Genomic DNA, 25,665 nt, shown 5'->3' on the forward strand with positions numbered 1-25,665 from the left:
AGGACGGTCGCTGGGAAACTGCCACTTCATTGCCCACCACCAAAACAACACTTAGGGCAAGCCTTCTCATCCCCATTTCACAGATGAGGAAACCAAGGCAAATTTGACAGATTGCAAGGAAGTCCTTTGAGGTGAATTTTGCACTTGTTCAGGTGCCATTTAATGAGCTACTATGCTCTTCTCCGCCTTAACCACTCCGGGGGTGCCAGCGCCTCCAGGGATGACCATCCCCTGGGAATTGCCTAATCTTCTGGCCTGGGCCTTGCAACTCCAAGGATGGCCGATAGATGGCAGAGAAGGAGCAGCCGGGAACCATCGCTGTGTCCTCCCTGACCACCACCCCCAACCCAGGCCCTGGGGTATCTTCCTGTCTTTGCTTAGCAGGCCCTGGGTGCCACAAAGGAGGTTTGAAAGACACTGGTCCCCACCTCCAAAATCAGCATTTTTGTTTTTATGATGCTTAGAGTTAGACTGTTTTAAACAGCAAGATTCAGGCTTCTCCTCCCTTCCTTGCATACAAACAGTCTGAGCAGACAGGGAAGCAACATTCACCCCACCCCCACTCCACTGCACCCCACCATCCCCCACTGACCTGGCTCAAAGAATCTGTGGGCCTTCGAGCAAGAGATGTGCAAGTGGATGGAAGTGCAGTCCACACAGGCCCATGGCTGTTCTGGCCCACCCTCCTCTTCCCCACGTAGCAGGTGGACCCAGGCAGACAGCCCAGGTGCTCCTGCCCAGCCTGGCTAAAGAGTGGGCATTAGAAATGGCACAAGCTGGCTCTGAATTCTGCCTCTATCACCGCCAGCTGGGTGGCCCTGGGCCAGCAGTGTGTCCCCAGTGTCTACCTGTAAACCAAGCCTTATAAAAAATACCCTCTTCGGGGCGCCTGGGTGGCTCAGTCGGTTGAGCGTCTGACTTCAGCTCAGGTCACGATCTCACGGTTCGTGAGTTCGAGCCCCGCGTCAGGCTCTGGGCTGATGGCTCAGAGCCTGGAGCCTGCTTCCGATGCTGTGTCTCCTTCTCTCTCTGCCCCTCCCCCATTCATGCTCTGTCTCTCTCTGTCTCAAATAAACATTAAAAAAAAATTGAAAAAAAAAAAACCCTCTTCATGGCTGTGTTCTGAGGCCTGAATGACAGACCGTGTGTCCCCTCTTCTCTCTGCCTCCATCACTTCTGGAAGAGGCTCATCACCTCAAATGAGCCTCTAATAAGGCCTCTGGTCTCACTCCCCACCCCCAACTCCTTCTCTACTTTGAGCCTGACTGGTCTCCTGAATCTTGAATCTGCCAGTAACTCCCCTGCTTAAAGCCCTCCAGCGGCCTCCTGGCACATCCAGGTTGAACTCCAACCTCTCTCTTTGCATTTACGGCCCTCATGACCTGACTCCTATTATCTCTGACCACTAACACACACAGTCCCAAACCTCACATGTCAGTCTCGCCAACTGACTTGACAGCCATGACCCTCCCTCCATACACTGTATCTTTCTTTGCCGGAAATGTCCTCTTGCAGCTGGTCTCTGTTCTGGACACTCAAAATGACCTCTGCAGGCAGAACTGACTTCTCCCGACGAGAGCCCCACCACACCCTGGACACAGGGGTTCAAGGATTAGTTACAGCCTGTGAACCTGCTAAACTGCAAGTTAGTATGTGTATGTGCACGCACATGTGCACATACGTACTATCCTGGGGATAGGGTCTCTAGCTTCTAACAGATCTCAAAGGACTGACTCCATGACCCAAAAATTATTAAGAAGTTGTTTTTCTTGGGGCGCCTGGGTGGCTCAGTCAGTTGAGTGTCTGACTTCAGCTCAGGTCATGATCTCACGGTCTGCGGGTTCGAGTCCTGCGTCGGGCTCTGTGCTGACAGCTCAGAGCCTGGAGCCTGCTTCCGATCCCGTGTCTCCCTCTCTCTCTGCCCCTCCCCCACTCTCACTTCATCTCACTCTGTCTCTCAAAAATAAATAAATGTAAAAAAAAAAAAAGTTATTTTTCTTGATCTGGGTGCTGGTCATTGAGCTGGATACTTATCCCGCACCTTTCTGGTTCCATGTTATAAGTCAATAAAAACTTTAAGAAAGATTAAGTGGTAGCAGGGTGGGCCAGACTTTGTCACATACCATTGACATGTCTCCCTTTTTCCCTTGATCACACACCCCTCGAGGGCGGGGACTGTGCTATCTTTACATCCTCCAGGCCTGGTGCAGGGCTCCACACCACCCAGCCTGCCCCATCAGTACTTACTACAGATCAAGGCCACAGCCATCCGCAGCAGCTTGAACTGACACTTCATGCCTGACCAGTTCTACAGCAAAAGGAGAAAGTTCCATTAGTTCCAGATCGGACCACGCCTCCGCGGATGTATCTTGTTTAAGAAAACCTGACGTCGGGGCTCCTCGGTGGCTCCGTTGGTTGAGTGTCAGACTTTGGCTCAGATTGTGATCTCAGGGTTCGTGAGTTCGAGCCCCGCCTGGGGCTTGCTGCTGTCAGCCATGTCCGTGCAGAGCCCACTTCCAATTCTCTGTTCCCCCTCTTCTGCCCCTCCCCTGCGGACGCGTGCGCGCACTCTCTCATTCTCAAAAAATAAATAAGACATTAAAAAAAAAAGAGTTTAAAAAAAAGAAAAGAAAACCTGACATTATAGGGTGCCTGGGTGGCTTAGTCAGTTAAGGATAGGACTCTTGGTTTCAGCTCAGGTCATGTTCTCCCAATTCGTGAGATCGAGCCCCACGTCAGGTTCTATGATGAGCTTGCTTGGGATTCTCTCCCTCCCTCTTTCTCTCTCTCTCTCTCAAAATTAAAAAAAAAAGGGGGGCGCCTGGGTGGCTCAGTCGGTTGAGCTTCTGGCTTCGGCTCAGGTCATGATCTCACGGTCTGTGAGTTCGAGCCCCACGTCGGGCTCTGTGCTGACAGCTCAGAGCCTGGAGCCTGTTTCGGATTCTGTGTCTCCCTCTCTCTCTGCCCCTCCCCCATTCATGCTCTGTCTCTCTCTGTCTCAAAAATAAATAAACGTTTAAAAAAAAATTAAAATTAAAAAAAAAAAAAAAGAAAGAAAGAAAAGGGAGAGAATCCAGATCTAGGAAGATAAGGTCCCTGCCCCCTCTACACGAGCTGACAACACCTGAAAGCTGCCTTAATTGTCAGGTCTCACATTTGCCAAAGGGATGCAGGACGGCAACCAAGCAAAGTCAAAGCAGAACCATCAGGATGATGAAAGAAACCAAAATCCTGCATGTGAGAAACAGATGAAGAGAAGACCCAGGGTCAAGTTCACTGTTATCAAGTATCAAGTGAGCCACCATAAGGAAAGGTCATATTCAGTGTGATCTGTAAGTGGAGGATTCAATGGATGAAAACATCAGAGAATTTTTTTAGGCTCGGGATATTTCCATTTCTAATAAGCAAGAGCCGTCCAAAGATGGAACGCTCCATCCTGGGGGACCGTGTGTTTCCCATCACTGAGAGCTCCAAACGGGGGCTTTACGTCACTTGGAGGGGGATGCTGTACAGGATCAGGCATTGGAAAAAGGGGGAGCCAGATGGCCTTCAAACAAATCGCTCTTTCCCCTGAGAATCTCAGGACACTCTGAACCTCCAAAGCAGATAGACAGAGTACAATTATTCATCTTACAAAAGGATTTTTCACTTTACAAAAGACTTTGCCACAGGGTTCCTTTGAGGGGCTCTCCCGCGGCGCATTCAAAGCACCGTGTCATTTATAGAGGCACGCACAGAAGCAAGTCTGGAATCTCCCTGGAACACACCAGCCACAGGGAAGGAGGCTACTGGGTAGAGCCAGGGGCTTCTGTTCCCTCCCACCCACCCGCTCTGTCTTTGCTGCCTGGCCCAGGCCCAGCTGAGGGCACGTCTCGCACTCCTTTGACGTTGGGGGAACGTGTTAAATTTTACCAAGGCCCTGAGCATTGGCACATACAATAACATTTATGGAACCTTTGGTGGAGCAAGCAGGATGCGGGGCATCTGCCAAAAAGAGGGTGAAATCCTGCAGAAGGCGTTCGGCTTCCTGCCCATTGCCTCCCTTTTCCCCATTGTTCTTCACTGACTGGAGAGCCCTCTTCACGTAGGGTAAGGTGGCGACACATGGCTGCTCTTCAGGTGGGGAAGTCTCATCTTCGCCTGCTGACGTGTTCTATGCTAAGAAGCCGATGGCAGGCGATGTTGTCACCTGCTGGCAACTGCCCACAGAGAAGCCCCACCAGAAGACAGGGAACAACAGGAATCGATGCCCTCCACTGGATCTGGCAACCCAACCTAACCTAGAGCAGTTAGCTGGCGGTGGGCGACCCCTCAGCTCCTCTCCGGGATGCAACCGTAGGATGGGCAGGGCCTGGGGAGTCCCTGACGGAAGGACCAGCTCCTCCCAAAGGAGGGCACACTGCTGAGCCGCTGACAAAATGGCCCTCCCAGCCCCGTGACACCCCTGGGGCAGCCCTGTGAAGGGGCTCTAACCACTGAAAAATTCTTCCTGCTATCATCTGGCCAGGCTTTGCCTCCCTGTCATGTCCACCCACGGATCCTAATTCTCCCCTAACAGTGACACCCACGTTCCTAGCAGTCTGATTCCCAACAACCAAAAGAGAGTGGAAGCAAACCAGTATCCCTAGATGGACAGACAGAGATACAAGGGAATGTCATTCACTTTAAGGAGGAGGGCAATCCTGCCATGTTCTAACAAACGAACCTTGAAGACATTATGCTCAGAGAAATAAGCCAGTCACGGAAGGACAAATACTGCATGAGTCCACTCCTACAAGACACAGAGAGTGGCCAATTCATAGAGACATCAAGTAAAAGGTGGTTGCCAGGGGCTGGGGGAGGGAGGAACGGGGAGTTGTTTAATGGGTAACAGCGTTTCAGTTTTGTAAGATCAAGAGTTCTGGAGATGGATGGTGATGATTTCCCAACAGTGAGAATGTACTTGACACAACCGAATTGTATACTTAAAAATGGTTAAGATGAGGGGTGCCTGGGTGGCTCAGTTGGTTGAGCTTCTGGCTTCGGCTCAGGTCATGATCTCACGGTCTGTGAGTTCAAGCCCCACGTCGGGCTCTGTGCTGACAGCTCAGAGCCTGGAGCCTGCTTCAGATTCTGTGTCTCCCTCTCTCTCTGACCCTCCCCCGTTCATGTTCTGCCTCTCTCTGTCTCAAAAATAAACATTAAAAAAAAAAAGTTAAGGTGATAAATTTTATGCTGTGTGTATTTCACCACAATTAAAAACCAAAGTGAGGGGCACCTGGGTGGCTTAGTCGGTTAAGCGTCTGACTTTGGCTCAGGTCATGATCTCACGGCTTGTGGATTTGAGCCCCACGTTGGGCTCTGTGCTGACAGCTCAGAGCCTGGAGCCTGCTTCAGATTCTGTGTCTTCTTCTCTCTCTGCCCCTCCCCTGCTCATGCTCTGTCTCTCTCTCAAAAATAAAAATTTAAAAAATGTAAAAAAAAAAAGTGATACAGAACACTCCCAATATTCCTTTTCCTCATAAAAACCTTCTGGGGGCACCTGGGTAGCTCAGTCAGTTGAGTGTCCAACTCTTGGTTTCAGCTCAGGTCATGATCCCAGGGTCGTGGGATCAAGCCCCACATCAGGCTCTGCACTGAGTGCGGAGTCTGCTTGGTATTCCCTCTTTCTCTCCCTCTGTCCTTCTTCCCTACTCTCTCTCTCTCTCTAAAATAAAAAATAAAAAAATCTCTGGAAGAATATCTTACCTAAAAACAGCGTCTCTTTCACTGTGCCCTGAGTGATAATATCAGGCAAAATCAGTATAGAATATATTGGCCGCTCTCTCCTTCAGCTGAGGTCCATACCTCCCTCCCTCAGGCCCTATCTGGGGTCTGTCTTCAAAAGCACCGTCCATATTTTTGGTCTGGCAAGGCCAGCGGTGAGGTGGCTCAGAACTTCTTTCTGGCTAAGGTCTTCATTTGTAAATCTGGGCCAACATCAGCACCTACCTCAATTACCTACCTCATGGGTTGCGAAGGTAAAATGAATTCATACACATAGAACACCAAGAACACTGCCTGGCGTGTGGTAAGCGTCACGTAAGTGTCTGACGTGATCACCTAGACCTGAGGCAAAGACAGTGGGTTTGCCCTGCACAGCACCTTTAAACCTTCTGAATGACCTTGGACTAGCCGGGCAGTTCCAGCTTCACCCCAGCGCTCCCGGGGCCAGCCTTGCTTACAATCCCTAACTGGCCCTGAAGGCGTTGGAGTTGACGGGCTTGGTCCAGTCACATCTCCCGCACTTTAGCAAAGAAGAAATGGGGAGTCGAGGAGGGCTGGTTCAAGGTCATGGTAAGTTAATGTCGAGGTCACTAGGGCCCTCAGTCCGGGGCTCCATCTGCCCACACTTCTGAGGGTCATGTTCTGTCTGTGCCGTCTGTCCCCACTGGCTGTTGTGTGTCCACCTGCCTCCAAAGCTGAGTGGACGTGGGGAAATGACTCCTCTCCCGGCAGCTGAGGGGTTACACTCCAGTCACCCCTTCCCACCAGCTGCTTCATTTCCCCGCCCCATTATTCCCTCCAAACTGCAGTGAAACAACAGGAGCAAAGCACAAGATCTCCTCTCAGCAGCCAGCCCTGCTGCCCTGCTGAGGCTATAAATGTGGTAGTGCCTGCGGCCCCAGGGCATGCGTCTCTTGCAGCCCCTTTTCATGTCTTTCCCTCCCAGAGCCTTGCAGGGTGAGAAAGAACCCACCCTCAGCAAACAAGGGGGTAACCAGTCCCCTGGGCATTTATCTCGTTCACCCAACCAGTTAAGAGCTCAGAGGCTGGAACCCAGGCGGGTCCCGGTTTCACCTATTTTGTCAAAAGACCTCAAAAAGACCCAGCGCAGGAAAGGGGAAAGCATGACAGACAAATTGGGGACTGATTTCCTGTGAAAGGATTTTTAGTAATGAAATGAACCTTACAACATAGAGATCTCCAGTGTCTTTTAGACAACGCTCTCTCTTTGTGCTTTGACAAGATGGTCCCATTGCAAAAACTGAGATCTCGAATGTTTTAGGGAAGCAGCTATCGTATAGAAGAGAGTGTAAGTAAATATGTCCTACATGGAATCACGGAACTCTGGCCTGTGGGCCCCAGCAAAAGGCAATTAATAAATTATTCAATTATGTGTATCTTAACACATCTAGTCTTTAAACTAAGAAGGCTTGGGGCCTGAGTCCGGTAAGTGTCCCACTTCAACTAAGGTCTCACAGTTTGCGAGTTCAAAGCCTGCGTCCGGCTCTGTGCTGACAGCTCAGAGCCTGGAGCTTGCTTTAGATTCCGTGTCTTCCTCTTTCTGCCCTCCCTCCCTTGCTCACGCTCTGTCTCAAAAATAAATAAATATTAAAAAAAATTTTTAATAGGGGTGCCTGGGTGGCTCAGTCGGTTGAGCGACCGACTTCGGCTCAGGTCACGATCTCACGTTTGTGAGTTCCAGCCCCATGTCGGGCTCTGTGCTGACAGCTCAGAGGCTGGAGCCTGCTTCCGATTCTGTGTCTCCCTTTCTCTCTGCCCCTCCCCCACTCATGCTCTGTCTCTCTCTGTCTCAGAAATAAACATAAAAAAAATTTAAAAATAAAATATAAAAAAAATTTTAATAATAAAAAATAAACTAAGAAGTCTTGATTGCAAGTTTTTTACGCCATCCGGTTTTTTTGTTGAAATATTTTCTGAACTTAATCCCTTGATGTAAACTGTAAGCTTTTTGGAACTCAGAGTGGGGTTTTTTATAAAGATTTTATTGATTTATTTACGTAGTTTATTTATTCTGAGAGAGAGAGAGAGAGAGCATGCGCACGCACGTGAGCAGGGCAGGGGCAGGGAGTGAGGGAGACAGAGAATCCCCAGCAGGTTCCTCACTGTCAGTACAGAGCCCGACATGGGGCTCGATCTCATGAACTGTGAGATCACGACCTGAGCTGAAACCAAGAGCTGGACGTTCAACTGACTGAGCCACCCAGGTGTTCCAAGATTTTATTTTTAAGTAATCTCTACACCCAACATGAGGCTCAAACTCATGACCCTGAGATCAAGAGTGTCACGCCCTACCGACTGAGCCAACCAGGCACCCCTGGAACCCAGAGAGTTTTCATGAAAAACAAGACATGCTTTCATTTAAGGCAGAATCCCTCACTTAGTCCTGAGAACAGAAGTGTTGAACACTTTTTCTGTTTTGTATATGATGTAAAAGGGACACATTTTCTAATTGGTCCTACAGATAACAGGCAAAATTGATAAACACAGAAAATTATACGTATTCAAGGATATGTAAACACACACCCACACCCACACGCGATCCCCCAGCTGTGTGGTGATTTGCCACATGGAAAGCATTTTCACATCCACCGTTTTCACTCTCCATGTCTGTCTCACAACTACCTCGTAAAGAGGGGCTGCAGATGAGGGAACGGAGACCCTGAGAAGTGAAGCAACTCACAGCTTTTAAGATGGTCGGTCCAGTACTCACGTCTAGATTCTCTGACTAGCATGCTGTTTCTCCCGTCAGTTCTGACAAGGTGTTTCGCTGCACACACACACGCAGGCACACACACACACACACACACACACACACTCACACACAAGTCTTCATTTGGGAATTCAAAATTCTAGCATACCTATTAGATGGAAATTGCCAATGTTTAAATGCTTCTGACCCACAGAAATGGCCAATCTATAGGGTTCGTGCTAATGCATCTCTCAAGTGCTGGGCGCTGAGCTAATTTGGGTAAAGGCAGCCTCTTGTTGAAAGGAAACCAACCTTTCTAATGAGAAAACGAGGTTTGTTTCACCATCAGATAAGCATCACACAACTTTCTAGGGAAAGGCTACCATATGTCATGCTCCGGGGACTGCGACGCTCCCAATTGGCCGGCAAAAGCCACGTCCTTCTAGAAGGGTAGTGGGCTCTCGGATGGGACTGCTCATCTCCACCACCACAGGCCATGGGCTACTTGCCAGAAAGAAGTGTAAACGGGAACAAAACTGCTTTCACACCTCCCTCCTCGAGCCCCATGCCCCACCCCATGGTTCTTGGGGTGATCTGCCCTCACCATGGGAACTTTGGGGTCCCAGGGTTGTTTCCCATGCTGCAGGGAAGGGGGTGGAAACAGGGCCTCTCTATGAACTGTTTATTTCTTCTTAGTTGTGCTTGTCGGTCCCCTCACCCATGTACACATCTTGGGGCGGGGAGGGGAGTTTGTTAGCATTTCCATCCCCTCCAGAAGGGAACTGGGGCAGGGGGAGGGGGGAGCGGCGGAGGTGGAATCCAGAGAAAAAGCTGTGTCTGGGGAAAGCTGTGGCACCGATACAGAATGACCCATTTAAAAGGGTTGTGTGAGGCAGCCCTGTGCTGTCAGGATCTTCGGCGGACCGGGCCGTGTGTGTGTGCGTGTGCGCACGCACGCGTGTGTAAGTTCACGTGCACACACACACACTCGCACGTCCACGCAAGCTTTCCTACACCTGCTGTGTCTCTTCAGGTGCTCACGTGAAGCTGCCAAAATTCAGATGAGTAGTAAATGTCGTTGGTGTCTGTCGGTCCATCTCTCCCCCCACCCTCCTCTCCTTCCCTCTGTCCCTCTGCCACTCGCTCACTCTCTCTCTCGATGTACAAAGGGGACTTTGGTGAAAAGAAAAGGGATGGTGTGTTGAGCCTGGCAGGTGACAGTGACAATAAATAATAAAGAAGAAATGGGAGAATTTAGGAACTCCAGACGTTGTAACAGCATTCACACATCCTCCACGTGGGTGAAGACAGTGACAGAGGAGGGAGGTGAGAACAGGAGGACCCTGGGGGGAAGCGATGCCGTTTCTAGACACTGCTCATTCCTTCTTTCCTTCCTTCATTCAAAATTTAGTTGGGGGTGGGAGGAGGGCGCCTGGCTGGCTCTGTGGGTGGAGCGTGCGACTCTGGATCTCGGGGTTGTAAGTTAGAGCCCCACGTTGGGGGTACAGATTACTTAAAAAAAAAAACAAACAAAACCGGGGCATCTGGGTGGCTCAGTCAGTTAAGCGTCCAACTCTTGATTTCGGCCCAGGTCATGATCTCGGGGTCATGGGACTGAGCCCCGCATGGGGCTCCGTGCTGAGCGTGCAGCCTGCTTGGGATTCTCTCTCCCTCTCTTTCTGCCCCTCCTCTGCTTGCACACGTGTGCGCTCTCTCAAAATAAACATTTTTTTTAATCTTAAAAAAAATTTACTTGGCACCACCTGCCATTTGGCCAGACCTGGGCCAGGCACCGGGGATGAGTAGAACCTGGGCCTTCCCTGGTGGGCATCGGGCCTGCAGGGCCGCTCCCAGTGACTCCTCCTCCCGACTGCCTCTAAAACAAGGACTTTGGCCTCCTCTGGGACTATCAGACGGATTCCTATTTCTCTCCTTAAAGACTCTGTCTCCATTCAGGGTCCAACCCTGGCCTCTTCTTGGAGGAGGAGGGAGTTAACCTTTATATTGAATAGGTTATTTTCACCTTATCTCATTTATCAATATCATCTCATTTCACAGATGTAGAAACTGAGGCACAGCGCAGTTAAGTAATGTGCCCAAGGTGCCTCTTTGGGAAGTAAGTAGCCAGGACTCAGATCTGGGCTGACTGGCTCCGGAGCCTGGGCTCTCAGCTAGTACGCTAGAATCCCCTTCAGGAGGGGCATGTCTGGCTCAGTCGGCAGAGCGTGTGACTCTTGGTCTCGGGGTTGTGAGTTCGAGCCCCATGTTGGGCGCAGAGATGACTTAGAAAACAAAAATCTTAAGAAAAGAATGCCCTTCAGGAAAAGGCAAAAAAGAGCCTGGGAAAGGAATGGCCGTGTCCCGACATTGTGAGAGGCTGGTGTAAGGGAATGACACCTGAGTGGCTGTCAGGAAGTATGGGTTCAAGTCCCGACTTGCCACAATCTTCACTGTGACTGTGGACAAAACATTTAACCTCTTAGAGGCTCCTTTCCTTTTTGAGAATTTTGCTGAGATCCCTTTACTTTTAATCATCTGTGACAAGCAATGAATTACAATTACGATGCATGCTAGTGGTCAAGGATTGTAATACTCTTTAAAGTTGTCTTTTTTAAATTTTTATTATTTTTCTTAAAGTTTATTTTTTAAAATTCCTTCCGCGTTTATTTATTTTGAGGGAGAGACAGACAGAGTACGAGCAGGGGAGGGACAGAGAGAGAGGGAGACACAGAATCCGAAGAAGGCTCCAGGCTCTGGGCTGTCAGCACAGAGCCCGACATGGGGCTTGAACTCATGAACTGTGAGATCATGATCTGAGCCGAAGTCGGACACTTAACCGACTGGGCCACCCAGGCGCCCCTTAAAGTTTATTTATTTTGAGAGAGAGAGTGAGAGAGCAGGAGAACGGTAGAGAGAGAGGGAGAGAGAGAATCCCAAGCAGGTTCTGCACTGTCAGCATGGAGCCCAATGTGGGGCTGGAACTCACGAACCGAGAGATCATGACCTGAGAGGAAATCAAGAGTCGGTGGCTCAACTGATTGAGCCACCCAGGCGCCCTTTTTCAATTATTTTTTTAATATCTGTTTGTTTAATTTTTTTTAATGTTTATTTATTTTTGAGACAGAGAGAGACAAAGCATGAACGGGGGAGGGTCAGAGAGAGAGGGAGACACAGAATCCGAAACAGGCTCCAGGCTCTGAGCCATCAGCACAGAGCCCGACGCGGGGCTCGAACTCACGGACCGCGAGATCATGACCTGAGCTGAAGTCGGACGCTTAACCGACTGAGCCACCCAGGCGCCCCTCTGTTTGTTTGTTTTGAGAGAGAGTGAGAGAGTGGGGGAGGGGCAGAGAGAGGGAAGGAGAGAGAGAATCCCAAGCAGGCCCTGCACTGTCAACGTGGAGCCCAATGCAGGGCTCAAACTCATGAACTGTGAGATTAGACCTGAGCCAAAATCAAGAGTTGGGTGCTTAACAGACTGAGCCACCCAGGGACACCAAACATTGTCTTTCTTTTTTAAAACTAAGCTCTAGTCCCAACGTGGGGCTTGAACTCACGACCCCAAGGTCAAGAGTCGCAGGCTCTACTGACGCAGCCAGCCAGGCACCCCTACTGTAACACTTTTTAAAGCTGAACGGGAAAGGGGTAGCATAGGGAAATGGGTAATTTCATAGGCAAGAAGGAAAAAATACGAATCGTATATGGAAGAGCCCCATTTGAAATCAGCCTGCAAAAAGTGAGGTGTCAGTGAGCCCTCATACCAGCCAGGTCTGCCTGGCATTTCTGGGCCTGAGCCGGGGAGTCGAAGAAGATCCCCGGCGAGGACTGACATGCAGAGGGGAGGCCGAGATAGGCACATTGGGACAGCAGGTGCTCACCATCACGATGTTGGCCAGATGGGCAGAGACGAGTGCATACACCCCTCCAGAGGAGCCCACAACTGGTGCAGTCATGTCAGCCACAGACACCGCCAAGGACCCTGGTACAGAGAGACATCAGGAATTCAAGGGTGCTGGTGCGCACTCCCCGCCCCTGCCCCAGGCCCTCACACGCAGCAGCCTTGGGGGGTAAGACCCCAGAGCAAAGGCTCCATCTCTTCCTTTCATCCGGTGTCGCCCTGGGGCCTCCTAGAAGCTTACATTCATGGCTTGAAAGAGCCATCTGATTCGAACTTCTTTTACAGAAGACTCAGTGGAGGGAAGGGACCACCTGCCTGTCACTGCAACTCTGCCCCGCTTGGCGTTACCTCGGGGCTCTGAGCGATAACAAACGGGAGCAGTACTTACTGCAGGGTCAGCTGCCACGCGTGGGCCACCGTGTATGGCGCGCTGGCCACGCGTTTCACTTACATCGGCCCGTTTAACCCCCGAGGCCACCCTTTGAGGAGGGTGACAGCAGCCTCAATGCAGAGGTGAGGAGGCTGAGCCCAGAGTCACTGGTAGGAAGGGCTGCAGCCAGGATTTGAGTCCAGCTTTGCCGACACAAAGTCCACGCTCGCGGCCTCAACGGCAGCCACTCCCCGAACTGGTACAGACAGAGGTCAGCCTCCACCCTCCACCATCGCTCCAGAGCATTTCTCTGCTCAACGGCATCTAGAAACCAGCTTGGCTTCACCTCCGACCTCCCTCCCTCCGGCCGAGTGACAAAAGGCCAACAGAATCTCCAGACTGGGGGTTCCGCTGGAGGAAAAATGTCCTTGAAAAGTCCCAAGGAAGAGAGAGAGATGATGTCATACCCTCTGGGGGGAGAAGGGGGTAGACTTTTGGTCTGGGGGATGACAAACTTTTGTGCTGGAAGGGAAGCTGGGCAGAGAGGAGAAGGGAAATGTATTGTTCTGGTCTCATTTAAGTGTGATCAATGCTTTGGCTTCCAGGGAAGGACACGAGAGACTAAAAATAACCAGGAGGTAGAGCCCAGGGCTCAGAGGCTGAGGTGGCTGGCCTGGGTGAGTGCGCAGAAACCACCACTGGAAAATGCCCGCAGGCTCGGGAGCCAATTAGCCGCTGCCTGGGTGGAGACGGGCAGAAGTGCCAAACTGCAGGCTCCACACAAGTGTAGGGTCTGCTACTTAGGAGGAGGCTGGGCTTAACCCGGGAACCCGGGCGCCTGACACACCTGGGCATCAGGAGCCCCCACAACGTCATCCGCCTTCTCCCCCCTCGCTGCCCCCTCAGACCTCTCTCAAGGCTCCTCAGCTCGCTGGGAGATCCCTATGGCAAATTCTTGGTCTCAAGGGGGATGTGATCTCCCAGGAAAAAGCACTGTCATGAACCGAGAACTCCCAAGTCCTTCTCCCCTCCCAGGGTGACTATAAATCTTTCTTCTCCCCTTTCATGCCTTCCCTCTGGCTTTAATTAGGTATTGATCTATTGTCAGATTTTTTTTTTTTTTTTTTTTACTGCCTAGCCAAGGGGTCAGCCATATATAACAGAAAAAAAAAAAAAAAATCCCAGGGTGGCAAACAGACAGGCAGTGGGAGCTGCATGACAAAGGATTCCCACGCTCTCCGGGCAGGGCCGGCAAGGAAGGCTGAAGGCTGCATTGCGGGGCTGTGGAGGGCTGGCTGCTGGAGACGGAGCCGCTCATTAATTACCGCGTGGACAGAGGAAGCCCCAGCCTCCCTGGGCTGGCCTCTTTCCTCTTGCAGGCCCAGCTTCTGCTCTGTCGGCCTCCCGGGTGCGGGGGGATCCGCAGCGGTAGGGAGGCGGTGGGGAAGCCCCCAGGGTCCAGCCTCCCCACCCTGACCTTTCTCTCACCCTACCCATGGAGAGGGGTCCACGACCCCGGGGTCAAGGGTCAATTTGGGATTGTGGCAGGAGTCTGGAATGGGGGCGTGGCTGGCTAGTTGCGTGACCTTGGGCACAGCCCCTGCATTCTCTGGGCTTCAGCTTTCTGTGACACAAAGAGGTCTAAGGCTTACCAACTTCTGAGCAGTGAAACCCTCTTTTCAAAGGAAACCTTACCCACACCCCTAACCCCATGTAGCAGAGTACAGAGAGCCTATGGCTGAGTGGGGGTGGGGTCTGGGGAGTAAAATTTGGCAGCCACTGGAGGGGACCTCAAGAGTTCCTTCCAGATCAGAGAGATTCAACAGCCCGAGATTCTGGGATCCAGGATCTGAGGTTTGGATCCTGGTTCTGGAATCCCGAAAGTAACAATCTGGACTCACCAGTCCTCCGTGTATGGCAGAAAGATTTCCTCAAGTGGCTGCAGGTTAGCCCTGGACTAGAGGGACTGGGAACAAGGGCATGCATACATATCAATATAGTAATAAAGGTCATCCCGGAGCAGGAAGCCTGGGCCACGCAGGATTCCGGACAAGCTGTGTGGAACCTAGCCTCATGGATGACAGTTCCATAAGGCCAGTATGAATGCCCCAGACGTCATGGGGCAGAGGATGGGGATAGAATGGCAAGATGGAGTGAAACGCACCTCTGCACAGGCCAAGGGACCAGTTCTAGTTGGACTGTGAACTCTTTTGAAAAAGTTCTGGGTCCACACCAGCACGCAGATAAATTGGTGACTTTATCATAATGCACAGCTGCGATAATGTTAGCCTGAAATAATTTAAAGCAGGTATTTTCCAACGTCTCCCTTGGCCATTAAAACAAAAAAATCCAAATAGAAATCAGCAGAACATCTACCTTTGAGCAATATAACTTTATTTATGTATGTATTCTCTCCTTTGTTCTACAAATATTTGCTGCTTAACATATGCCAAACCCTGAGTTAAGTCTCTGGGGATGCACACGTGGTGTATCATCTATATAATCTATAAGAAAAGCTGGGTGGAGCCCTTGAGATACTGGTTTTTAAAGTACCTAAATTTTAGCCATGTGATAGTTAGCTAGAAGCAAGAGACATGTCAGCCTCAAGCATTGGTTAGAAGCATGGGGCTCCCACTCACTCCTAGTACTTCCCTCGTCCTCCTAAGAAAATTATGCTAGTCGTTTCACCTCTCTGAACCACCTGTGACATGGGGGTGACGGTACCCACCTCATAAGATTTGTCAATACAGGAAAAACGTATGTGCATCCTGTATCACAGGCCCAGAGTATCGGATGTGCTCAGCAGAGGTTGGCTGTCATTGCTACAAAATGTGATGGCCTTGCCTTTGCAATATTTTCATTGGGCAGGAGCTAAATGGTGGGGTCTGATGTCTATTAAGACCTCTCTGGGTGGGGCGCCTGGGTGGCTCAGTTGGTTCGTGTCCGACCCACCTTCCCCTCGAGTCATGATATCACAATTCGTGAGTTCGAGCCCCACATCGGGCTCTGAGATAACGGCACAGAGCCTGCTTGGAATTCTCTATTTCCCTCTCTCTCTGCCCCTACCCTGCTTGCTCTCTCTCTCTCTCTCTCTCTCTCTCTCTCTCAAAAATAAAAACATTAAAAAAAAAAAAAAAAAGACCTCCCTTGGTTTCTGACAATAAATAACATGCACAAGGACAAGGCCTGCCTTCTGGTTCTCATAACATACGGTAGTGGTTTGAAGCACAGCCTTTGGGGTCAGGCAGCCTGGGTCTGGGGCCAGTTCTGCCACTTACGGCTAGGTCTTCTCGGGCAAGTCCCTGAGACACCCTAAGGCTGTTTCTGCACCTGCAGCAAGGGGAGAGTAATAGTACTTGCCTCGAGGGGTTGCTTGCCTGCACATGGCCGACACTTGCTAACTACTGGCTATCCGGTCAGGGTCTGGCTGGCTGTGAATGGAGCCGCCTCTCTGAGATGGGATGCACACAGAGTAGACAGGGAAGGAAGGGGTGCAGGCAGATCAATCAACTCAGTCCAGAAGATCAATGACATGATTTATGGTGACCAGAGTGACCTCTGGTCTGAATCAATGCCTCAGACAGAATAGTACATGTTGTTTGCTTTATGATACAGCCCCACCCCCTCCTGTCTGGTTGGCAAGGATCCCTTCTGTCTGTGCACCATCCCACTCTGCACCGGGGTCACTGGGGAGTGACACCTGCACTACCTTCCTGCTGGGTGTCATCAGTTTGGGTGAGGCCTGAGTCATCTTGAATCTTACTTCCGTCTTCTGGGTTATTGGCACTCCCATCTAATTGACTACTAACTGCAAGTGTTATGAGTGTCTTTCCTGTTCCTGGCCATTAACCATCTGGGTCTCTGGGTATGTAGGTATAGAAAATGTGGCTATGAATCTCCAGATGTCAAGACTCGGGGACTGCGTGGGTGGCTAAGTCTGGCACACAGAGATCCTCATTAGACCTTTGCTAAAGGATGTGGAAGGTGCTGGATGCTGGGGAAGCTCATGTGGGTGCTTTCCGAGGTGGCCAAGTTTTCACCCGCAGCACACAGAGAAATGAAGAAGGTGAGGGGCCAATCTCCCAAGCTGAGGGTTCCTGAACTAGCAGACCAGCCTCGAATGGGTGAGTGGGGTGGGACCCTTCCCTCTTGGATTCCTGAAGCCACCTCAGTTACTCCCAGGGTCACTATCTGCTCATTGTTTACAAGGTCAATGCCACCCTGGTCTCCTGATGACAACTTTAATGCCACTCAGAAAGGATTAAGATCTTACTTAAACATACACACAAAGCTCCCTTGGGCACAGCTGTCAAGGTGAAGAGCTGAGGCGGCAAACCTTGTAAAAAAAAAAAAAAAAAAAAAAAAAAAAGAAGAAGAAGAAGAAGAAGGAGAAGGAGAAGCAGCAGCCAGCTATAAGGTTGGAAACATCACGAGGGAGATCCCTCTGTTCAGAAACCCGGTTGGTGCAGACTCTTTCTGCAGAAATGCAGTCTGCTCTCCCCGGCTCACCCCAGCCAGCCTAACCTCCCTCCAGAGAAGGAGAGGGGGCGTCCCACTGGCGACAGGGCCGGCCATCCTCAAGGTCATGGTCCTTCGCTGCGTGAGCAGAGCCAGCTAGGGCCCCAGTCTCCTCCAGCTGGCGTGAGTGCTCACTACCTCTTAGGCCAGACCTGCTTCCTGTCAGCAGGGGGTCAATCAAGGGGACAGGTGTAGGCCTGGTGGGTGGGCCTGGCTCCACCCACACCTTGGATGTCCCTACAGGGATCTTACTGTGCCTGTGCAGTTTATATGGCACTGTTACTCCATTTGTCACCTCACTCCACCCTCCTAACACCCTACAGGCAGATCTTATTAGTTCCCTCCTAAAACCTAAGGGGGCCGAGAGAGGTTAAGGAATTTCCCCAAGCTCACACAGCTACAACATGGCAGTATAAAGACAGAAACCCCGGTCAATCTGCCTGTTCCACACCCTGTGGTCTCCTCCCCTTGCCATCACATGCCTCCCTCTTTGGATGGTAGTCCCCTTTCCAGAGGAGGTTTGCTAACCCTGGTAGTTATGAGCCTTGGCGATGGGAGTCCTGCATTGCTGGAGGCTGGGGGCTTGCCCAATCCCATGGGGTCTCCCAGCCACCCTGGGGAAGTTTACCCCTGTGGACTTGCAGCCCACCTGCCTACCTGCCACAACGCCAGCCACGTAGACAAGCCCAATGCGGGTTGCTCCGTGCACCATCTCCAAGGGCACCCCTACCAGGAGCTGCAGCACCACGTTGAGTCCCAGGTGTTCTATCCTGTACAGAAAGACCACTCCATTCATACACTCATTCATTCATTCACTCACTCATTCATTCATTCAACAAACACTGTATGCCAAGATGCTGGGGATCCAGCAGGGAATAAGACCCTATACCTACCTTGAGGAGCTCATGGTCTGGGTCTAAGGGACAGGAATTACAATGCAGACAGGTCGTCTTGGAAACAGCATACCTTGCCTGCCACCTGGGACAGGAAGGAACAGTGCAGGGCCTGGGCAGTGCTTGGCAATGCCTGCACCTGCCATAGTGAGAAGGCGCCTCACCACAGTTAAGATCCAGCAAATCCATCCACTCACACATGCGAAGCCAAGACTCAGAGAGGGACACTGACTGGCTTACAGTCACACAGCCCGGGTTCCTGATGGGCAGAATCTGCTCCATTCGCCAGGCCACGAAGTTACTCTGGCTCACTACACATTTGTAAGAGCTACTGATGTTCAAAGAGAAAGATGTTTTCAGGGGCGCCTGGGTGGCGCAGTCGGTTAAGCGTCCGACTTCAGCCAGGTCACGATCTCGCGGTCCGTGAGTTCGAGCCCCGCGTCAGGCTCTGGGCTGATGGCTCGGAGCCTGGAGCCTGTTTCCGATTCTGTGTCTCCCTCTCTCTCTGCCCCTCCCCCGTTCATGCTCTGTCTCTCTCTGTCCCAAAAAATAAATAAAAAATGTTGAAAAAAAAAAAAAATTAAAAAAAAAAAAAAAAAAAAAAAAAAGAAAGATGTTTTCAAGACAAGTGCAAGCATTAGAGGGGCACGTGGGTGGTTCAGTCAGTTAAGCATTCAGCTCTTGATTTCGGCTCAGGTCATGATCTCACGGTTCGTGAGATGGAACCCAAGTCGGGCTCTGTGCTGACAGCATGGGGCCTGCTTGGGATTCTCTCTCTCCCTCTCTCTGCCCCTCCCTTGCTCACTCTCTCGCTCTCTCAAAAATAAATAAATAAACATTAAAAAAAAACAATTGTAAGTATTAGAGATATCTCTTAGAACTTAATAATTCAAAGTTATCCCTTAAAATATCATGAAATCCCTTAAAATCCCATTCTACCCAACACTCAGGGTTGGGTTTTCTTACCCTATGAATACTTTCCTTTTTATACTATCATACATCTACGACCAGATCTTGTTGCTAACTGGTGTGTAGCCGAATGCCCATGTTATTGGAAAAAGTTGTAATGTTACTCTTGCTATATCAATGTGTGCTTTCAAGTTTACAAAGCACTTTAACATCCACTGTCTCACGTAAATTGAGCCTACAGCATCTGCACAGCTTCCTGGAGATGTTTAAGTTATAGGATAACAGAGCACATCATGAGGGGTCTGGACCTTGGCCTGGGTCACAGCCCTGGTCCTGGTCTGCAAGGCCCTGCCTAGAGACTAATCACTGTGCCATGTTGGGCACACGTGAGCGCCTGTCTACCCAGGAGGGCACCTGCAAGGTAGCTCAGACAGATGGGGCTCTGTTCTACACTCCTATCATGTCTGGAATCTTCCAGCCCTGACTGCCAGCCGAAGGTTAGAAGTGTCAGACAAACGCACTGGAAAAGAGCCGGATGCGAGCATCAGATTCATAGAGAGACTGCAGAGGTTTTCCGGTCCTGTCTTCTTGGTTTACAGGCAAGAGCCTGAGACTAGAAGACACCCGGTAAGGGGAACTCAGGGCTCCTGCATCCCAATCCGAACTCCTTCCTCTCTACCTCACTGGATTCACTGGTCCAGAGTGGGCCCCTGGATCATAGGTCACCTTGCTGGGCTCATCCCAGATGTTGGCCAGCTGTCCCTATCTCCTGTCGGCTGCAGCACCAGCCAAGAGCCCCTCCCTCCCTCAAAATCACAGACCTAGGGGCGCCTGGGTGGCGCAGTCGGTTAAGCGTCCGACTTCAGCCAGGTCACGATCTCGCGGTCCGTGAGTTCGAGCCCCACGTCAGGCTCTGGGCTGATGGCTCGGAGCCTGGAGCCTGTTTCCGATTCTGTGTCTCCCTCTCTCTCTGCCCCTCCCCCGTTCATGCTCTGTCTCTCTCTGTCCCAAAAATAAATAAAAAACGTTGAAAAAAAAAATTTTTTTTAAAAAAAATCACAGACCTAGAAACTCCTCCAAGGGCTCTCCCAGGCAGGCACTGCCCCATTAGAAGCAATAGCCAGAGAAAGGCCTGAGGCCACCACTATGGGCCTCAGCTAAGAGCCTCTGTGCACTGTCCACTTTGGCCTCCAGGCTTTTAGCTCCCAGAGGCAGAGAATGCACAAAGAGGCTTTGGAGGCTTTTGTCCATTCTTGTTCCTCACCCCAAAAGATCAAGGAAGGCCAGAGGTCAGTCCTGGAAATAAGGCAGCAGTCTTACCCACTGTGGAGTCACAGGCTTGGGCAGCCTGGGCAGGGAATCCCATCAACAGATACTATAATTATTGCTAGAATTCCTCAAAAAGACTGTCACCACCTATGGAGACCACCTTGGGAGAAAGGCGCTTTCAAGAAACCTGTCCTTTATTCCACTTCTGGGGGCACTGACACGCACACAGTTTATGGATCATGAACTTGGTAGCTAACACTTCCCTTTTTGCTTTGGCCACTAGGAAGCTCAGAACGAACTTGTAACCTACATTTGTGCCACTTTCACTGTGGGCTTAAACTTAGCATTTTCCTCCATCTATTTCCCCTTTTCCATACTGTGTCAGGAATGAACTATCTTCTGGTATTAGGTAAGTTTCAAGGAGCCACCTCAAACCCTGTGTCCAGGAAGATAAAAACAAACTGAAACATTTCCTTCTAGGCTCTCTGGACCTCTTGTTTACCTATGGGGACTCTAGCCAGAGCGAATGAAGGCAGGCACTCACCCCGCGTGCATGAAGATGTATGTCAGGTAACGCCATGCCTGCGCACGGAGCTGTGGGTGGTAAACCAGCGAGTTCTTCAGGTATCGCGGATGGGTTACCTGCAGCACGAATTGACCCAGCGACACTCCGTTGTAGAGGAAAAAGGCAACCTGGATGAAAACAGAACGGCAGGGGCCTGTTACTAGACGCGAAACTGGCCAGGAGCCCCTCTGGTGCTAACGTTCGGAATCCCCTGCAGGAACTTGTCAGTTTTCCTCCTCGGAGAATGAGGGACAGCCCCTGTGGCCGGCACCCTGCCTAGCTCTCGGCCACCTCTCACCCCACTTCGGTTTGGTTATTTTGTGTTAAATGGTCACGTGGGCTCTGCCCACACCTTCTCGGTGCGAGGCGGGAAAGGCTTGGGGGGGGTTTTAACTAATTGCAGCAAAAACTTACATACCCGTTTGGGGGAAGAGGCAATTCTACACAGGTGATTTTTTGAATTGCGGTAAAATACGCATAACATAAAATGTACCACCTTCATCAGTTTTCAGCATACAGCTCAGTGGCATCCAGTGTGTTCACGATGTTGTGCAGCTGTCAGTGCCACCATCCACAGAAGTCTTGCAAAAGTGAAACTCTGTCTCCATTAAGCACCAGCCCTGGCAACCACCATTCTACTTCGTCTCTATGAATTTGACTCCCCTGGGTGCCTCATCTAGGCGGACTCACACAGGTAGCTGGCTTATGTCACTTAGCATGATGTCCTCAAGATTCACTTATGTTATAGCATGTGTCCAAATTTCCTTCCTTTTTAAAAAAATTTTTTAATGTTTATTTTTGAGAGAGAGAGAGAAGGACAGAGACAGAGCGTGAGCAGGGGAGGGGCAGAGAGAGAGGAAGACACAGAACCCGAAGCAGGTTCCAGGCTCTGAGCTGTCAGCACAGAGCCTGACACGGGGCCTGAACCTATAAGCCATGAGATCATGACCTGAGCTGAAGTTGGACGCTTAACCAACTGAGCCACCCAAGCACCCCATTCTTTTTTTTTTTTTTTTTTTAACATTTATTTATTTTTTGGGGACAGAGAGAGACAGCGCATGAACGGGGGAGGGGCAGAGAGAGAGGGAAACACAGAATCAGAAGCAGGCTCCAGGCTCTGAGCCATCAGCCCAGAGCCCGACGCGGGGCTCGAACTCACGGACCGCGAGATCGTGACCTGAGCTGAAGTCGGACGCTTAACCAACTGAGCCACCCAAGCACCCCATTCTTTTTTTTTCTTTTTAATGTTTATTTGTTTTTGAGAGAAAGGGGGAGCACAATCGGGGGAGGGGCAAGGGGAGGGAGAGGGGGGGGGAGAGGGAGAGAGAGAGAGAGAATCTGAAACAAGCTCTGAGCTGTCAGCACAGAGCCTGACACGGGGCTTGAACCCACAAACCATGAGATCATGACCTGAGCCGAAGTCGGACGCTCAACCGACTGAGCCACCCACGTGCCTTTTTTGTTTTCTTAGAGTTTATTTATTCAACTAATCTCTACACCCAACGTGGGGCTTGAACTCATGACCCTGAGACAGAGTCGCAAGCTCCTCTGACTGAGCCAGCCGGGCATCCCTGGGATTTTCAGTCCTACAGTAAATGGCCCCAATTTGCGTGTCTCTTTAAGACTCAGGTCGGCTTCGAAATTTTCTTTTGTTCTCACCCATACTGCCAGGTGGTCAGCAGGTTGTAAACCAGGTATGACAGCCAGGTTCTTACTCCCTATTGCTGGCTGGTTGTGGGCCCCTTCTAGTAACTTCCCACCACGTCCCTCCCATTCCCTGTTATGGACCCAGGAAACCAAGTTACTGAAACTATATGTAAAACGAAAGCTTTGGGCTTTAGTACAAGTACTCTGAAACAGTTATTTCAGCATTTTCTTCTTGATTGGTGGTTTGAGTTTACAGAGCTGCAGTTTCTGGAAATTTGAAACCAACCTGGACGCCTCTGTGGATGACCTTGGGCAAATTACTTGAACGCTTTGGTCCTTGGTTTCCTCATCTGGAAATGGGGATGCCCACGCTTCCAGGTGGTCATGAGGTTTGAAAGAGCTGAAGCACAGGAAGGGCCAGCTGTGCGTATCATGTACTCAGCGAATGAGGCTGTAATCGGTGTGGGGTTCGGGCCTCCTGGGCGGGACCTGTGCCATTCCCAGCGCCCCCATCCCCACCCTCCAGCAGATGGACTCCCCTGGGTTCTCTGGGGAGCCGTTCTGTCCATCTTACATGACACGGGTGGTCTGGCAGCAAATACAGCTCCCAAGGCAGCTCATTATTACTGGTCCTCAAATAGAATTTAATAAATAGACCAACACAGTAAGCATTTGGAGAACGATTCCAAGAATATCTCAGAAACATCGCATCTTCAACATGCGCTTGGATGAAGCCATAACAACAAACAGAGGAGCGCTTGGCCTTGCAGACCAGCTATTCTGATTCAGGAAAAAAAGAAGATCGCCATGGAGCTTAATGATCCTGCCATTTGATTCGGCATCAGCTTTATAGGAACATATGCCATGGTGGTAATTAGGCCCATGGCTCTGGAAGAGAAACGTTGCAGACTACGGAACACCATTCAGGAGCTGGGGTTGGGGGCCCACGGGTTCTAGGCTCAGCAGCCAAAAGAATTCAGAGTCTCTCACACAGGGGCACACACTCAGAAAACGGTACCTTTGGCTTCTACTGCATAAGCAGGAGGCGTTTAGAATAACGATAGGGACGGATGATTCCCTAAGGGGAGAATGTTCTTTCAAAATACGTTAAGCCCACATTTACCTGTTCATAAACACTCCCTCCCATATGCATTTTGAGTAATGCTTCTGTGTTCAGAAAGCGCCACCAGGCACTCTTGCGCTAAATAGAGGAGTTCTATGGGAGAAGGAGGCGGGCCTGGTGATCCCTGCTCTACGGGAGGCGGGGGGGATGGAGTCCTGGGGGAGCAAACAACTGGTCCACGTTCCCCACCAGGGAGGAACTAAAATAACTTGGTTTTAAGGAGTTAGCCTGGCCAAATCCCCCACGTCAACAAGCTTAGGACATTGTTCTTGTTGCTGCTGTTTTGGTAGGGGGTGGTCATACGGGGATTTTGCTGCAGCGATAATAATCTTCGGAATATCCTTGTGGTCCCGGGGTTCTAACAACACTCACAGGCCCTGTAACACGGCCTGACTGGCAGCTCGGCCTCACCCGCCGCCTTGTGGTGGAGGAGACGCTGCCCTTCCTGTCTTGATCTCAGACACCCTCTTGCCCACCCCCTCCGCGCCCCCCACCCCAGGGCTGGGCAGCCCCTTCCCCACCCCTGTGCTTGCCTCCAGCAGCGTGACCGTGATCATGAACCAGGGCGGGGGGCAGCAGGTGTAGCTGTCGTAGTACCACTTCCGGTCAATCTCCCGGGGCAGGGTCTCGTAGGCCACGTGGCGGATGAGCCGCTGGGAGAGGTTCAGCCCTTTCTCCTCCAGCAGGGCCTTGCTGCAGAGTCGGCGGTTGCCCTGTAGGATGGCCTGGCGGAAGCTGTTGGACCGCTTGTTGCTCATCTGCGTGGGAAACAGGGCGGGGGGGAGGGCTCAGAACTGGGGTGTCGGGGTCTCAGCATGTACCTTGGACCGACCAGGCCTCATCCCACCTTTCTCTTTCTTCTACACTGGGGTCCCACGTGGCAGATGTTCTAAAGCAACTTGTTTTGGGCTCCTTGGATATTCTTAACTAGTCTACCTGTTAGAGGAGGACGGTGAACATCCTCATTCTACAAAATCAGAGAGAGGTTTAGGAGTCCAAGTTCAAACTCAGAACCTGTACCCATGATCACCCTACCTTCCTTCCACCCAACTACCCATCATCCATCCGTCACAAGTGAGTGTCAACACATTGCCAGGCACAGAGGACACAATGGTGCTTAAGACAAACAAACCAGCAATCGCGGCTCAGCGTGAAGGCTGCTGGGGGAGCACTCAGGAGGCAGCCCAGCCCTGTCCCACGGTGGTCAGGGAGGGCTTTCTCGAGGAGGGGGTAACTGAGCGAGAACTGAAGGATGAGAAGGAGCTCGAGTCCTTAGAGATGCCAGCTTGGGAAGAGGTGGGCAGCCCTGGTGAGGTGGACCAGTTTGCAGAGAGGTCTCTAGAACGAGAACCCAGAGCTGTGTTTGTGGAAGGTCATCACTCCTGAGTGCCTGGAACACTTGGCGTGCCAAGGGACCGGTTGTAGAGCCTTGTCTGAGGACCGGCCCTACTGTCCGCAGCCTCAGGCTGCCCGATGCATCCTCACTGGAGTCCTGGCGGCCTCGCTCTGTGGTCAGCCTGACTCCCAGAAACCAGGCGGCCGGCCTTGCTGACTTCTAGGCTCCTGGGGCCTCTGTGGCGTCCCACCCGTCCTCCACAACCACGATCCAGATCCTTCTTACGGGGAGATAAACCTCTCCCACCCCCAGAGCCCACAGGGCTGCCTGGGTAGCTGGGGTGGGGGTTATCAACATATTCCTGGGACTGTGGCCCTATCAGGGAACATTTGGCTAAACCCGATGGCAGAAGCCCAGGGAGGGCTGGCTGGTGAACCAGGCCAGACCAAGGCACAGGGGTTTAAGGTAGAATGAGCCTCTGTCTGCAGCACCCCTCCTCCATTCCCGGGTTCCACGGTCTTTCACTTTCAAAATCTGGCTTAAAGCTCACCCCCTCCAGGAGGCCTTTCCAGATGAACCCTTTCCACTGATCCCCTATTCTCATCCTCTCCATGCCTACAAAGCTTGGATCTGGTTCTTCTCGCTGGTGCAGGAATTCTGTAAATGGAGGCAATCTTGGGGC

General features: G+C 51.2%; 1 protein-coding gene across 4 annotated transcripts in view; it reads right to left on the reverse strand.

Annotated features, from left to right (window-relative positions):
- RHBDL3 (rhomboid like 3) overlaps positions 1-25,665 on the reverse strand; it is a 50,472-nt gene that overhangs the window by 5,290 nt on the left and 19,517 nt on the right. For 3 of the 4 annotated variants that reach the window (XM_058703185.1, XM_058703183.1, XM_058703184.1), the window contains 5 exons: positions 24,181-24,405; positions 20,857-21,005; positions 17,899-18,011; positions 12,334-12,434; positions 2,248-2,308 (listed from right to left, as the gene is read on the reverse strand). In XM_058703185.1, coding sequence (XP_058559168.1) covers positions 2,248-2,308; positions 12,334-12,434; positions 17,899-18,011; positions 20,857-21,005; positions 24,181-24,405 — 649 coding nt within the window. Of the gene's footprint in view, positions 1-2,247; positions 2,309-12,333; positions 12,435-17,898; positions 18,012-20,856; positions 21,006-24,180; positions 24,406-24,494; positions 24,683-25,665 lie in introns of those variants that run through there. The other variant, XM_058703186.1, reaches the window with a different exon arrangement.

This window comes from Neofelis nebulosa, chromosome 16 (assembly GCF_028018385.1).
Source record: "Neofelis nebulosa isolate mNeoNeb1 chromosome 16, mNeoNeb1.pri, whole genome shotgun sequence".
NCBI lineage: Eukaryota > Metazoa > Chordata > Mammalia > Carnivora > Felidae > Neofelis > Neofelis nebulosa.